Source organism: Brienomyrus brachyistius, chromosome 18 (assembly GCF_023856365.1).
Source record: "Brienomyrus brachyistius isolate T26 chromosome 18, BBRACH_0.4, whole genome shotgun sequence".
In the NCBI taxonomy this organism is placed as follows: domain Eukaryota; kingdom Metazoa; phylum Chordata; class Actinopteri; order Osteoglossiformes; family Mormyridae; genus Brienomyrus; species Brienomyrus brachyistius.
The window spans coordinates 19492799-19509967 of NC_064550.1; the positions used below are offsets into that span (position 1 = coordinate 19492799).

The 17169-nt window shown below is 46.4% G+C and overlaps 1 protein-coding gene across 2 annotated transcripts in view; it reads left to right on the plus strand.

Annotated features, from left to right (window-relative positions):
- The first annotated feature begins 12089 nt into the window (after positions 1 to 12089).
- The window catches only part of mcama (melanoma cell adhesion molecule a), a 42838-nt gene continuing 37758 nt past the window's right edge, over positions 12090 to 17169 (plus strand). Inside the window, exon 1 of one of the 2 annotated variants that reach the window (XM_048984574.1) lies at positions 12090 to 12253. In XM_048984574.1, the coding sequence (XP_048840531.1) occupies positions 12190 to 12253 (64 nt within the window). In that variant the 5' untranslated portion in view covers positions 12090 to 12189. The remainder of the gene's footprint in view (positions 12254 to 17169) is intronic. The other variant, XM_048984575.1, reaches the window with a different exon arrangement.

The following is a 17169-nucleotide window of genomic DNA, read 5'->3' on the forward strand; positions in this document are numbered from 1 at the left end:
TTTGCTGACTCTTACCAGTATGATGTATCAGGTTAGTGGATTGTAGTCAGTGTCACATTAGGAATAACTGCCTGTTACTTCTGAGTATTAGGATTCATATTGCAAGATTGACAGAACGCAACACCACTCAAATATCCTGCCAAATCAGATTGTTCTACACGATGTTTTTTGATCTAGACCGGGGCTCTTCGAATCTGCACCTCGATTCCAAATCCAGGCCGTGTTTTCAGTTCTCCCAGGTACTTAGTTTGATAATGACTGATTCTGATTGGTCAGAGGCTTCACACCTGGGTCACCGGTGAGGGAAGGCTGGGATATCGAGAGGACCGTGATTTGAATAACCCTGGTTTAGAAAATATATTTTGCTAATGCAGCAAGGGTTGATTGGGGTTACTAGCAATAGTGGAGATCAGTGACATGCGGGTATGACGACATATTTGAGGCCACTCACGTCTGTAGCCAGTTGAAGTCATAAACGCCGTCTCCCTTTCGAAGAATGATGTCTGACCGCCCTAGTGAAGCACCGTCCCATTTGACCTTCATACGACAGCAGCATAGTCAGGCAAGATTAGCAACATTTTTTGGATATTCTTTTTCATCCATTAATTTCGATGGCGAGGGCCCTGTTTAGATTTGTGGGTTCCATGCTGGGGCTTCCATCTGGAGTATTATTGTTGTTGGGAACCTGCCAACATGACTGGTGGGGCCTGATATTAATGTCCACGGATTGGGTGACCTCACAATGGGGGCGGGGGAAGTTGGCTTTCTGTGGCACTTGATTGGCCAGGAGGTTACATGGGGTGGCCGGGGCTGAGCCATTTAAAGCAGTGGGTTTTTTTTATTGGCCGCCGCCGTTGCCACGCAAGCAGTAATGCCGCGGCAGCCCACGGGCGACGCTCCAGCGTTGTTTTCGTGAACCTCAGGCATCGCAGTCAGATCCATCTTTAATATCTTAGGAAGTGGCGTGGCTAGTGGGAACCCCCCCCACCCCCTTTCCGCTGACAGCTGAGCCGCAAAACAGCGTCGGCCAGAGAGATCTGCTGATTTGTTTCCCCCGTGTCTGACTCCTGGGGCCCAGGGACCAGCAGAGACTCCAGCCAGCTCCCAGACGTAGCTGCTGGAGGCTGTAGAACGAGCCCCCAGCCCCACCTGTGTGTCTAAAAGCAAACCGTTGGCGCATGTTTTCAGCCTGTCTTTCCCGCCCGTGACCAATTGTTTCCGACTCATACATTTTAATTAGGGCTGAATGGGGTGCGAGGCGACGCCACGAAAACCAAACACTCTCCCTCGTCGCCATCAAACCACATGGTGCGCCGCTATCCTCCCCACCCTTCCTAACCGTTTGTGAAAATTTGAGTGGAGGAAGAGAAAAAAAAATTTGTGGGATATGAAGAAGTCGGTTCCTGTTTAGCAAATTGATGCGGCGCAATGTTATGTCGCATGCTGTTCCAAGCATGAGCGATTCCCTTCGGTTCATACATTTTAATCAGCGCTGGGACAATGGAACAAAAAAAGCAGGACTGTATGGACAGACACATAAATACATCCTTTTCTTGACAGACTGACATGGCTACTTGCTCTTTGCTGCAGCACCATACCTCAGGTGTTCTGAGATAATGAGGTAACAGTATGTTCGGTGAGGCTGTTTTTGATTGTTGGGAGAGCGTACTTAGCAAATCGATGCAATTTAATATCATGACCCAGGCTGTCATGGCCATGAGTCATTTGCACTAATTGATACATTTAATTAGCACTGAGACGAAAGAAAAAAAAAAATGGAATACAGACATCTATGGATAGGGATCCTGAAATATTGCATGTCTGTCCATACTGAGCACGTATTGATGCCCCAGCTGTGATGAGATCTTGTTAGTTGGTTAGTTAGTCTGCTTTTCACGCCCACAGCTAAAATGCAGGTTTATTCTCTTCTCTGGGATGCAGCTGCACCAAAACATTCCAACCTGCGATTCCCCAATTGAACGGGTTCCTCAAACATAATGCAACGAATGCGTCGCTCCAGCAGTAATGAAGCCTGTTTCCATAGCTAATTAATTTTACTTCATTAATTAAAATAAAAAAATACTCTGGAATCAGGGGTACCATACAAAAACACCTTAATGGGATTATTAGTAGATATGTGAAAGTGGCTGAAATAACGCGTGTGAGAAGTCTGGACGTTGGTACGCATCTTGTACCCGTGTGACTCGGGACTGGAGATCCCTGTACCTGTGTGACTCTTCCCTGTTTGCATCGCAAGACCTGGCACCTCTGAAAGCAGAGCAGGCTTTGAGCATAAGCAGTGCCACTGACATTACCATGATAAGATTAGGGAGCGGGGCTCCTCAAAGATGTAGAGCTACACAAAGATGAAGAGCAGCCCTTAAATTTAATTGTGCTGCTCTAGGCCTTCGCTGGCCACCTGGGTTCACCTTGGACCCCACCCTTGTCACCGCCGCACGTGTCATTGTGTCTGGGACGGCCAGACTCTGCCTCTCCATTCCCTCTGCCGTGTCTCGGGATTCCGCGATGATTCATTGGATAATTAATGATCGCCATGGCAACGGGCACTGCAAGAGGTCAGCCTCCTCGGCGGAGATTTCCCTCCCAGCACAATCGTTGTCATTGTGACGGGGCTTTGCGGAGACCGGCGCGGGATGCTACCCACACAAGTACACGCACCCACCCCCCCTTTCCCCACGCGGGCCCCTTGGGCCCCCCCTTCCCACACACTCGACATGTGTGCGCCAGCCCCCTGCAGCCCTACCCCTCACTCGGTACGCTGTGGACAATGGACTCGAGTCATTCAAAAAGTCAACACAATAAGTCCTCGTGCCTCATCTGGGAAGGACCGGGACCGTAGTGACAGAAATGGAAATGACATCACAGGGATCCTCAGAGACGATCCTGCTGGGTTCCCCTCGCAGAAATTAGCTGCTTTTTCTGGCTCCGTTGAGAGAATCGGTAAAAATTCTGGAGATCTCTTAAAAAATATGAACGCCCCTCCTCTGTTACTGCGACTAGAGGTGCACCAGCGGCACCAATGGAGAGGGAGACTATTTTCATGGTGGCCGACTGGGGTCCCCTGAGCCTCTGAGCCTCCAAACCTCGCAGGAGTCTGAGTCGCTCACAGCACGAGAGCTAAAAAACTCTTAAAAACGCAATTAACACTTTGGAAGTTTTACATGTCCCGTGGTTTTGGCCGATGTGTTGCAGGTGTGCTTATTCACGCTGGGGGAAAGTGTACGGACATATTTGTGTGACAAGAACCAGGATTTCAGAACTGGGAGATCGTTGCCACTACTCTCAGAATTAACAGGATTTGGAAATGTACAGTTAATGTTGTTAGATACGCTTTCCGTGCGAGCGTGCAATGTGACACCCCCTCATACGTGAAATCGGACACATTTTCATGCGTTTTAAGTGTAAGAAAAAGAGTGATATGATCTGAATGCGAATATACCCTAGAATCTTTTATTTTCCCTTGATTATATCAGCATACCAGTGCCTGCAAACATTCCCTGCGTGGATCTAATTAGCATGAAATTTCTGAGATTTGTTTTGTTTGGAATGGAAGTTAATGTATGAACTGGCTTGTGCTCCATGCGTGGAATGACTCCTCTCTGCACGCTATGTGTGTCTTTGCTGCTGTTTTCCATCCCCGAAAGCAGCCTTTTGTATCTCCTCCTGTCTCCTTCTCAACTGGCAAGGCATTCTGGGATTGGTGGAGGTGGTGATGGGATGAGGGGGGGGTCTTTCTCTTCTCTTTTATCCCCCATCTCCTACTCTGCTCTGCTCTCTGGTGCCCACAGCCCTATTTTACATGTACTGTGAATTCAGATTAACAGGCATGGTTTTTATTTTTTAAATTCACCCTTTCCCGCAAAAAAACATTATGTTTTTAGCTTTGAGATGGTTTGAAATGCGCTTGCATGTTTTCAGTCGGTATGTTTTGGGGGCTGAGCTCAGCACTCAGCCTGAGCTGAGGTGTGGATGACTTTTTGGATTAAAAACCCATGATCCATGTCTGTGATGACCAGGTTATGACAGGGGCACAGTCCTGGTTTAATCTCACCAGAGAAATGGCAGCTTCATAAGAAGAGGTTGAATACCTACCTGGTCCAGAAAGAAGAAGACTTTTGTCTAGTATCTCTAGGCTAAGTATCAACCTGATTTGGCCTTCAGCTGACCCTGACTGAGAGGGGCGTTGGGTACAATGGCTGATGGTCATTCATTAGGTGAATTAAGGGGGGGGGGCGATAACTATTTTGTCTGTGCTTTTTAGGCGATCGATGGCTATTACAGGCCCTAAAGCCTAGTTTTCGTGAGAATTTCAGTGCGCCTGACAGAGGAATCAAATCAGGTCACAGAACATCGTTTTCAGTTAACTCAGGTCTCTTTGAAACCTGAAACTTCGGCCTCTGATGAAAGATGAGATCAGTCTTGAGGGTGTTTCATGTAGCCTTTAGATGTTTACCATCTTTACTGTAGCATGAGAAACTGGAATTTTTTTTTGGTGTTTAGGTAGCTCCCATAGGGGTGGTACAGTTGCACAGTGGTTAACACTGTTGCCTCACATTTCTGGGATTGGGACTCCATGCGTGTGGAGTTTGCATGTTCTCCCCATGTCATCGTGGGGTTTCCTCCAGGTACTCCGGCTTCCCCCCACAGTCCAAAAACATACTGAGGCTGATTGGAGTTACCAAATTGCCCGTAGGTGTGTATGTGTCAGTGTGCCTGCAATGGGTTGGCACCCCATCCTGGGCTGTTCCCTGCCTTGCGCCCGTAGCCTCCGGGATACTCTCCGGACCCCCCCGCGACCCTGAATAGGACAAGTGGTTACAGAACATGGATGGAGGCCATCTCCCAGTTTAATTCCTGAGCAAACCGTTGGCTTATTATTGAATGAAATAATACTCTCCCTGGCAAAAATATGATCATAGTTAAATAAATATGGATTTAATAATAGTATATATATAAGTATGCATTCTAAGTACCGATTAATAAAAAGTCAGTTTTTGCGGCGTGGTTTGTGAAAAAGTGTATACTGTGTGCTTCTACATGATTGCACTCGTATTACTGTTTAATGCTGGTGGCCTGACACACCCTCTGACAGAATATGTAACTCAATCTACCCACGGTGGCTAATGTCCCCCCAGAGGCGAACGCAGGGAGAATGGCTCCGCTAATCGCATAACCTCTCCGCTGCTGGCTGCCAGTCCCTCGGATGATACCAGAACACCAGAACCGGCTCCCACCGGCCAAGCCCTGGTGGCTGCACGCTTTGACCTTTCAGCGCAACGGTCCGCACTCTTCCCTTCGCTGCCGCCCAGGGCTCTGGGGCCCCCAAAACATACCGACTGAAAACGTCTCTGGAGGTTTCCGTCACACATATTTGCGAAAATGTACCCTGCACTTTGTCAATGGTGACTTACAGTACTGTGCAAAGGTCTTAAGAAGTCAAAAAATCCTGTCAGTAAGAGAATATTGGCAAAGGAAAAAAAAAACTGAATTTAACAGAAAACACAATAAAGAGTAACTTGAATATCTTCCGTTTTCCAAAAAAATACTGATATCTTGTTGGATGGCTAGATGAACATTGTTTCAGTTCCCAAATCCCTTCTCAGGGACACCATTTCAAGTATTCGATCATTTTCACCACCAGCTCACTTAATTAAATAACCTGATGAGGCACTGATTAGCCAGACATGGGAGGTTAGGGGTCAAGTCCATACATACACAGGTATACAGGATATTTGCTGAAAATACCGGAGTGATTTTAGCAGAGTTTTTGAAGTAGCTAAGCTGACACACTTTGACAGACATAATACTCAACATCAACATGAAGATCATTGAAACTATTTTCTTTGAATGACTCAATGGTTTGATGTTCTGATGATGTCATTACTCATTGTCTAAAACTGGATCTGCCAAACAAGGCTGCCCTATCTCTTACTTTAAATCCTCCAAAAAACAGCTTTAAATGATTTTGTTCTTCAGCTGGGATATGTGAAGAAGACCTTCAGAGGCCTCTCCGAGTGTCTCCCAGGATTCCTGAGCTCTTAATGGAAGTGGGGGCAGCGCCGTCCTGATCTGTTTATAGCCGGAGTTTCCAGAAAACCGTCACGACGTTCCTGTCCAGCTATTAAAACCGGGACAAGAAGAGGAAGCCCCCGGCGTGACCCCCCCCCGACAGCCAAACTCTTTCCAAATCCTTTAAAAGCACCGGCTGCTCCGGGCAGCCAAGCCCCCCCCCCCCCCCCACCCCTTCTGAGTGTCAGATTGTAAACTTTTACACAGGCAGTCCATCTTCACCTCATGGCACCTTTATCAGTCTACAGAAGGATCCTGGCCTAATGACGTGTTTTGGACTTCTACTGACATTTCGCCTACTGTATCCTTTGGATAAGAAGCTGACTCGCGCCTATGAAGCAAGAAAACTGTAAAATTAGCCATGTCTTACACGATTTCTGTTCACCCAGCCATTCGTCTTCCATCTGCTTATCTAGTGCAGGGCTGCAGGGAGGCCTAGAGCTCTTCCCAGGCAGAACAGGGTACAAAGCAGTTGGACCGGAAGGCAGTCTATAACAGGCCACATACATGCCAGGGGCAATTCTGGAATTTTTTTTTAAGGTGGATACATTTCGAATGTGTGAATGACAGGGGAGGGGGAACCTTGGCGGCCAATCGCCTTTCAGTCTGAAATCTTGTGGCCCCGCCCTCGTATACGCCCCTGATGTTAACACACACTCACGGACACAATAACATACTTTGGGTAATTTTAGCGGTCCAAGGTCTATGGATTGCAAAAGAAGCCTACCTTTGGGAAACCTACATAGACACAGGGAGAACATGCTAATTCCACACACTGAGTGGGGGCGGAATTCAAACCGCCAACCCCGAAGGTGTGATTTGACAATGTTACTCAGCCATTGTGCCATTTTCTGTTTAATTTCATACACAGTCGTTCTATTAATTGTTTTGCCGTTTTCTTCTGTCTCTCTGTGCCACTTGGTGTTAGCGGCTGAAGGATCAGCCGCAAGCTAATGAAGAAATTGCGTTCTTCTAGGTCGCCGCATTGCGACGCAGGCGGGACTCGCAGGTGCCACCGGGCACGCAGTTCGTCTTTGGCGGCTCCGGCGTCGCACGCCAACACGTGCCGTGGGGGGTCTTCGCCTTTTTTGGATTCCAAAACCCGCGCGGAGGGGGTGGGTTTGTGCCCTGATTGCAGGTTTCCGTGGGCACGCAGCTACCTTTGATCACGCAGTCAAAGCTCCTCTTTATCATTCACCGTTTCCTCTGGTTTCTTTTCAGCAGAAATAGCGAAATTCGTGTCGCATTTCATGCAGCCGCTTCTAAACGGAAATGAACCGCGGTGAGGGGAGGGGGCTATTGAACAGAAACGTAAGACGTCCAAAACCGTTGCCAGGCATAAAAACCTTCATAATTTCTGCTCACTGGCACTTTCATCCTTCACCCCCCTCAAGGTCTTCTCAGTCTGTTTTTCCCTGTCGTTTCCCTAAATACAACACAGAGCCCACGATGTATTGAAAGCAGAAGGCTGACCCAAAAATAAAATGTCCAGTAGGGACATCAGAGTCAAACACGCCTATCTCTGAATTGTAGGTCACCCACCTTAATCCTGTGAACAAATGCTCCAGGGAACTGGAATACTCTCGTCTTCTTCATGCATTCTTCAGACCTCAAGAAGGCAACAATTCTTCTTTAGAATGTTTACCTTCTAATCATGTGATGTTCTAAATCAAATCGTTATTTCATTCGTGGACTATTTTTACTGAAGGCAGCAGAGCGTGGTGTTGAAGGACATAGACTGTTAACCTGTACCTTACTGAAACCAGGCACTTAACCTCAATTACTTAAGTGAAGCATCTATCTTTAGAAATAACCAACATTGCATGTTGCCTTGGGTAAAGGCGTCACATTTCAAATTGATAGCAGCCCCTGAAGGTCCAGTTCCTGCTAAGATTTTGCGGATGGTAAATAAAGGATTTGTGAGCAGTCCAGCTTGGCTAGATACTCAAAAGCTCAGGATCTGGGGGGGGGGGGGCGGGGGGGTTGGGCAGCCTAAGCTGCCCACACTGTGGATGGTTATTGCTTCATAACAAAACCTTTTTGCGGTTTACCGCTTACTGGAACCTCAAAGGGTACAGTTCTGGAATCAGGAACCAGGCAAGGTTGGCAAAATCCAACCCGGTGGCTGTTTTCCTTTGTTTTTTCGCAAGCATGAGTAACAAAAAGACAAACGCATCAAAGAAGAAGCCTTTGCCAGGTCAACAAATTTAGGAGGATGAAGAATCCACTCTGCAGCCAAAAATATGAGGAGACTCGCCTCATCCCCCTTTTTAGAGATGTAAACCACTTAATCACCTCATGTGCGAGGTTGGCGCTGGAATGATCACATCCGCCGTCTGCTTGTGAAAGGTTGCTTTGCTTGGATGGAAAGTCTCCCAAAAGCAGAACTGTTTGCGAGGGCTTTAGTTTCTGCCCAGCGTGGAAGATATCTAACATTCCCCTCAGTATTCAAAGCACTGGGAGTTGAGGATTACAAAGGCCATCTGAGGGCTTTTCCTTGCAAACTGGTCAGCTGTGCTGGCAAAAGGTTCTTGGAAAATATCAATGAAACAAAGATTTAACAGTTAGACTTATGACTAACATCTAGTTACTGAGCTTTTAAAATTAAAGGTCATTTTAACATGATTGGTTGTATGAAATACCATAATGGCAAGATTTTGTTTCAACCAATGAGGTGAGTCCTCTGTGACTGTGACTACGGAACTCATTGGTGAAAACAAAATCTTGCTCTGGATTTTTACCTTCCGGACCCGAACTATCCACCTCGGGGCACATGATGCCTGAAAATATGGTTACTGTTTTCTAGTGGCTTAATTTGGTCCGCGATAGCAGGTGAGATCCTCTCCAATCTGCCACTACTCTTTCATAAAATAATGGCAAGACGGATGGATGGATGGGAACTCAAGCACCTGAAATGTGGGCAGGTCTGAGGGAGCGGGAGAACGGCTGCTATTTTGGCCATGGAGAATGAGTAACTAAAGGTCAGCCTGGTTCCTGAAAGGCGGGGGGACCTTCACGTACGTATCCTCTGCTCATATTTTCCATCGGGTACGTGGGATGCGGATCCAGCAAGTGAGCGTGGCACGGCATCTACGCCCTGGATCTAGGCTGAATGTTAATTTGCGTTCGCGTGGGTGTTTATGTCTTGGTCCTCCAGGTGAACAAACACTCCTTGCACAGAAGCTCTCATCGGCACAGCGACTGCATCTGCATGCCCATTATTGAGCTTGTCCATCATAGCCCCCATCTACAATGTGCCTGTAAAGAGCTTGTGTCTGTGACGTGCGGAGACTTTCATTTAATGCCTTCTGGGAGTAATTAATACCCCGGGCTGATGGCTCAGCATGTGCCAAGCACACTGTGCTTTTTGTGTTCCTGCCCCCCGCTTTTTTTGTAGACCTTTTCTCAGGGTTTTGAAACCATATCTCTCAACACTGTGTTGTCACCATAGGGCGGTGGGGGGCTTATCTTTATTGCCTTGTACCATTTGAAAGCAACATTACAGGATAGCAAGCCTACTGTCATCAGTTGGGAATTCCTTGCCTTGTGTGTGTGTGTGTGTGTGTGTGTGTGGATCAGACCCCCCCCCCCCCCCCCAGTGTGATAAAAACCTGATATTTTGAAGTTGTGAATGTTTTTGGTCCCCATAAAGGGGAAATTCAATTTTATAAAAATCTGTGACTACAATAAAAAAAAAAACTAAAAATGCCAAACGTCTTGTATTTTGTTTGGTTACTTATGGTTAAGGTTAGGGCTGGGTGGGGGTTAAGGGTGTCATTGCTGGGATTGGGGATTTGCCCATAGAAATGAATGGACGGTCCCCACAAAGATCTCACTGTATGTGTTTGTGTGTTTATGTACATTTGTCTACCTGTCTGACAGTGAACCTCCCAGGTTATGGTGTTTATCTGATTCCTTCATGTAAATGTACTGCGAGCCGTTTTAGGAATCGGAATGGGGTTCATTGGCTGAGTGTGTTCACACGCACAGGGAATTTGTCTCTGGTAGTCAGTGGCGGTTGATATATACAAAGTGTATGTGGGGATCATTATTGTATAAAATCTGCAGGAGTGCATGTCAGTGTGTGGTAGAAAAATTATAAATCAACCTCTCTGATAACACAGAGAGTCACTTAGAATAAAAGTCAGGACCTCTCAGTTTGGTGAGTAAAAGAAATTATTCTAGCAACTCAGCAAAGCCTCCCGTCACACTCTGGCACTTGGTACCAAGTCACCCGGAGCTCACAGAGCAACCAGCTGATAAACCATAACTCCCAATTCCCAATAAGGACTTCTAAGTCCTGATTGGTCAAGAAACACCAACAAACCAAGTTCAAATGTATCACAAACACAATTCTCCTGTCCTATTGGTTCACCTTGGTAACAAGGTAAAATCCACCCACCTTGATCAATTTACCAGAATCTGTCTCGGCTTCTAGACTCTATTTGAGATATTGATCATATGACATTGAATCATTATTAATGTTTGGGTGTTCCATTGATTAATGATTAGCACATTGGCGTATTGTCATTGAATCACTGCAAATACACGGTTAACATATGATTAGTATGATTAACATAATTACTTATACATTTGCACTCCCGCATAGCATGCTATAGATTGTCTGCTGCAACTATTTTATAAAGCTATAACTCGTTGGGCACCAGTTGGGGCAGCTTAGAATCTCCTCCTGCAGGTGGTTTCTCCGCCTCCCGGTTCCGCTGTCTGCCTCTCCAAGGTCCGAGCTTTCTTCAGAGTCTGCGGAACTTACTGCAGGCAGCTATCACGAAGCGAGGTCACACAGTATTCAAAACAATCTCTTCTTGCCTAAGGCCTAACACATAACAGAGCCAATATGCCAACCTCCCAGGCCTACCAATGTCCAATTTTACTTCCAGAAGTGTAAGGAATGTGCTAGTAAATACAGTATGTAGGCCCGCAGAACAATATGGTAAGTACAATCTGGGGGGAGTGCTCACAGCTTCAGAGTTGGGGGGTTGTATTTAATTGTGCATGTGGGCAAGTGCATGCGGGCAAATGAATGCCGAACTGACCTTACGTGAAGGATTTCTAAAAATGAACACCTATTGTTTATATAGCAAACCCGGCTAAATCACCCATAACCGCTCTAACAAGTCATTCGGCAGGGCATCTGCGTTGTAATAATTAAGAGAAAAAAATTCAACACGTGAGACTGATTCGGCTGACACTGAAATACTCCGTATGATGCCGCATAAAGAGCTGCGTTAATTTACTTATCAAGCTGCTTTATTTACATCGCAGTTTGTATTAAGTTGTGTTTGTATCGTCGGCGCTGTTTTGGAGTCTCATACTTGGCCTATGTGTCTGGGCACGGCATTAAAACGTGATTTGCAAATTATTAATGAATTATCATTGGTTTACAACCTTGCTGGGGCTCGCGTGCTGGTAAAGGTAAGGGGGGAGCTTGTTAATCACCTGCCTGTGCGAATGGGGGGACTCTGCCCGCAGTCCCACGCCGCTCCCCGGGGGGCCCTCAAGATGAAGGACGTACTTAACATTTAGGCGCCCCCCACCCCCAACTCCCCAAACCTCATGCGTCTTGGAAGGAACATGAAAATTATGCCGAGAAAAATCTCTTTAGTTTCTATTTTTTTTCTTTTTTTTTTTAAATAGGCTAAAAATGAACATGCATTGTTTGTAAAACGAACTCAGCTAAATCACTCATAATCGCTAACAAGTAACTCGGCACTGATTCTGATTAAAAATATTTTTTAATTACTTATAAAAATCGAATTCTGTATATATAATTTAATATTATTTAAAATGTAGGTCATATAATGCGTTACATTACTAATTTGTTACACGTGAACTATATAGTTGTTTTTTACCTGCTGAACAAACGTAAGCTCCATTACTTGTTCGTTTAGATACTCCGTCCTCCCTCCTTCTACACACAGCGCCGAGACCCCGCCGGCAAATCGACTACCGTTCCTCCCCCCCCCGTAATTTCTCCTCTCCTTTCCTCTCCCTCCCTTTCGCTGCTCCCACTGTATCTCATTCACTGTCTGAGCGGATCAAGCACACTTCACTCCTCGGGCAGGATAAGGCAAGAGGAACATGGGTTTTCTGCGGGACGCTTTCATCTTTACGGCCCTACATTTCCTCCTTAGAGCTTGTCGAGGTAAGAGAATCACCACAAGCTTGGTGGCCCATTTAGTAATTTTGCAAAACTTTACTCTCCGATCGCGTGCTGATTGCCATTTCAATGAAAAGTCACCGAGTCTGCAGTGGGGTGTCAGCCAAGGATGCAAGACCCCTCGGTTATACGAGGTTAAACATTTTCTGTGCAAAAGAGTTTAATGCACAATAAAGCATAACACTTTATTTCTGAACATAAGTTTGCTTCTTTTTTGTTTCTTAACCACGTTAACCGACTTTGCTGCTTCATGTGCTCTGAAGAAGGGTTTTAAACGAGACGTGCAGACTGTGCACGAATCGGTTCACGGTCTAACGGATCCAGTCTTACATGCTGAGATGTTTTAGCTCTAAGTCCCGTGCATGACCCATAATAGATCATTTAAGCATTTCTTTATCTCACATATCTTTATAAGCGGTATATCATTTTGAAACACCACGCATCTCTATTTTTGAATTGAAGTATTTACTGTTTATATTTGTTCCTAAACCTGAAACTGTCAATTTAAGGGATGCCCTTGTTATACATGTGAAATGGCTGCAATGCCGTTTCCCAGAGCACTTTCTTCAAAAAGAGATTTAATTTAACGCACAGTAACCTTTCTGCCTGCCTTTTAACGCCCCCACCTGCACTCAGTAACCTGAGTTAATCGTGCGGCACCGTTTATCAAAATGCTGTTTTCCAGGTGTATATAGCAAAAGGGGGCGAGTTTTTTGTACAATTTATGGTATCCGGGCGGACTCTTACAATAAATTCAGTGCTGTTTCTTGACACGTTTATTGGGAAAGCAGTGTAAGAAAAGATTTATTATCAGTGGCCACTGAAATGCATTTATTTTTTTCCCAGTTAGTCGGTAATCTTGTGTAACGCTGTCTTTAGAGTATAAAACCTAAATGTTTGTACCATGTATTTTTGCCCATTACGTGTAAGATATAAGCGCTAGGCCATCTATCGTTTGCGTTATTGAGTAAAAAAATATTGTGCGTATCGTTCATTGTCAAACTTTTAAACTGCCGACGTTTTTTTATCAGCTGAATCAAACTTTCTTTTAGTCGGTAGCCCGTAAATGGTAGAAGGGCACCGTTTCTTAAGGGACGCACCTTCTGCTGAGGTCTGACCACTTGAAATAATGGATGAGGAACAACTGGTGCACGAGTGGGGAAAAGATGGTGGTGGAATCTGGATTTTAGGGACCGGGGCTTTGTTCCAGGGCTCTTTGAGGGATCTCCCTACATCATCGACATGTGTGCGCACTTTTAAACAAGCGGCCGCGGTCTCTTAGCTCCCGCTGCGGTGTCACACCGGATCTCGCTTTAATACAGATAACGCGCTGTAGACGCGCTTCGCCTCTCGTTATACGGATTTATAGATTTCGGGCCATAGTATTTTCCTGGAGAATAATACAGTTGCAGCATCTCTAAATAGAGCAGTTGAAACAGGGCACATGGAAATCAAGCTTGCAAAACAAGCGTCAGCGCGGTGCGGCAGCGGCTTCCGCGGCTGGATAAGACCGCGAGGTCTGTCTTCAGAAGTTACCCAGAGCTGCTTTTGTAAATGAGGGTGTTTTGTTTGTTTTTTTGTTTGTTTTCTCCGAAAGCGGAGGATGAGATGTGGGTGTGGCTTTTGTTTGCCCCCCCCCCCTTTATCAAACTGTACATTTTGTGTGTGTTGGGGGGGTGTTTTTGAACCTCTATTTAGCTGAGACCACTGTAACCCCCACCACTCCCACCACTGGCTACCCTGGAAATCCCCCCCCTCCATTAGTCCCCTCTGTCTATTTATCTTTCCCTCCCTATGCTACCCCCCCCCCCCCCACAACCACCGTCTCTGTCATTTTAGTCCCCTTGCTCCTAACACCCCCCTCCCCCCAAAACCCAATACATTTTCTTAACAGGTCTGCCCAGTTCTCCCCCTTGCTTAACCTTTATCCATCGGGTCACTTACCCCCCCGACACCACCCTCTCATCTTGTTCTTCTATCACTCACGTAAAGAGGTGGACGCTCAAATTACCTGGATAGAAGTGAGCGCGGGGGGGCATAAAGCTTAATATGGAGTGATAGTGCCTTTTACTTGAATTGGGTTTTCTCCAGTATGCTGGACTGACTTTAAACGGCGCGATACAACGTGACAGTAATGAATAGATGCAGAGGAATGTACCGCCTAGCATCCTGTTTCCTAAATGATTCCTAGTACACACGTAAATGTCAAACTTGCTTTATTGCAATATGTAATCTTTGTTCTGTCTGTGAGGTTCACCCGGGTAATTTACTTGTTGCATGACCGGTTGTGACTTACCCTCAAGAACGGAGACACGCTAGTCTGTTCATATCAGGACAGAAAAAAAAAACTGTAAGAATTACTGGAATGATCAGGATTACGACTGGCTGGGGTTATTATGTGGAGATGATTGCTACTCAGACAAACATCAAATGCTGTACAGAGACTCCACAGAGCGATTCTCGTCTTTGTGGGTGGGGTGAGTGGGCGTATGTGTCTGTTTGTTTGTGTGTGTGCAGGTCAGAGTAACCTGCCCCACCGACCTGCTTTGGCACCTTACTTCTGCGAAGTCACAGAAAACGTGTTTGGTGACCTGCAGGGTAACATCGGTCAATGGAGATCAGCAGGCTCTCGCTGAGGATAATTACAGGCCTCTGGACCTGCTCTGGTCACTGTGTGGCCCCCCAGGCCATTGCTAATGTCAGCCTGGTGAGAAGCTGAGAACCTGCCACATAGATCTTGGAAGCTTGGTCTTAATATCTCACCGATGTTGCTGGGAGAGAGCAACTTCACACTGAGCACCAGGAAGACGATCATGGGCTTAGCTTTGTTAGTCAACCACGTTACTTCAGGCTTCTGTGAATCACCTGTGCTGAGTCTACAGCAAGAGCTTCTCAGAATGTGTTCACAGGCAGCCTGCGAGAGCGACTCCAAAGCGGAGATACTGGCTCTTCTTCACTGAGACGTCGCCTGTTTTGCGTTGACATGCTCCAGGCCGACAAAGGCATCCCGCTTTGGACTTCCTGCCCCAGAGGGCGGCAGATGACTGGCGTTGACGGCTTCACAATGGAACGTTTGTTGTTCCATTTTTGGCGGCACTGCAGTCCTGCAGCTAAGTAGTCTTCTGACACCGAAAAATGTGTGACTACGAGAAATGAATTCTTTTCATAATAAAAAGTAAAAGAAGCTGGAGGGACCCTGTTTAAACTGATTAAGAGATGTTGGATGGTCAGACTGAAAAGGACGCCCTATCCTGGTCCTAGAGCGTTGCATTATGGGTAGAGTTTATTGTATATTCCTCTTACAAAAATAGCATTATTTCTTCACATTGACATGTCTGTTCTGGGTTCCTTCTGCCTCGGTCACGGACGATAATAGACAGGGGGAAACACATTCATGTAGTTTTTGCTTAAAAAAATTCTGCCGGATTTCTAAACGACTGCATCTACTTTCAAAACGACACTTCAAAACATCGCTTTTGTACTTTGCATTCCAGCCGCGTTTGCTTGTTTTATTGCTTTAATTTGCATAACGTAGTGATGCTGGGCAGTTCTGTTGTACCTTTGCTTGTCACACAACCCCTTAGCACCAGCGGGTCAATAAATCCACTTACCCGACTGGTCCTGGTGTCACAAGATGAAAAGATAAGATCTAACCCATTTCTTCCAGTTGCTAATCCTACTTTGGTTTTCTCAACCTTTTGTGCCCCCTCTTGAACACCCCCCTCCCTAAATGGGATCCCCTTATCTTCAGTCTTCAGGATTCCCCTCCCCCCCATCCTTACCCCTGGCCTCCACCAGGACCCACAGCCAGTGTGTTCAAAGTCAGCCAATCGAAATCCTGATCATTCCAGTAATTCTCATAATGCATAACCAATCAGGCGTTTCCAGGTGTTTCTAAACATAATCAGCCTTGTTTCTCCCTTTGAATGCCACACCCGACTAGCTCCTGAGGGGCTGTGCAAGTGTTTGGAGACACCATCTGATAACTTACTCAAACACCACTCGTCTCCCGTCTTCACACATCGTAAACTATCATAAACCTCCATCGCCCGGGTGTCGCCAGAGGAATAAATGTTTTCTTTTCTTTCGCTATCCGGCCGATCTCGTGGTCTGACCGAAACAGGTTTTATCTGTCATCAATTTCACCGGAAACCTGGAGGATCCACCTGAACAAATGAGACTTTAATTACCTTTGCCCTGGCTGTCAGCGGAAGATTCCAGACGCTACATCACCGCCGGTCCTCCTGTGTTTTGTCGTTTTGATGTGGATCAGAAAATTCGAGGGGGTGGTGGTGGGGGGGGGCTAGGAAAAAAGCCCACCTGCTCGTGACCTGGGAAACCCCGCAGTGGCAGGAGGCCCCCATCGGTCTGCCCCAGCCTGTGCCTGTGCCATTTTCAGTTTCCCTCCTGCCAGCCTTGTTCTGTTTCTTCTCCGATTCCTTTTCGTTTGAGTCGCCTTTTTTTGTAATACAGTACATTTTGCTTTTGGATATTATCTCAGGACAGGGCGGAGGTTGGCAGGCATGGTACGGCTGGGTCGTCTTTGTCACGGCGAGCTATGGGCAGTTGTGCCGGGGGCGGGCCTCGTGACCCATCCACGCCGCATTTACCGTGTTAAAATGCAATTACCGCGTTCTGTGCCCTGCCAGAGACACAAGGGCGCCGGATTGTGTACCTCCACTCCTCTGGGGCCTCGGGGGTGTCGTCCGAGCTTAAGCTGCGCCGGGCACACACAATCCTTATAATCTCACCGATGACACTGCATTTGAGAAATTCTCCTGGCTTTGCTGTGTGAAAGCAAACAGACTTCCCTCTTTTTAAGCAAGCTGGCAATGTGTGCCGCTTGAACGGAGGAGGAACTTCCTTAGCGGCCATCATTTTTACACAGTATCCCAGAATGC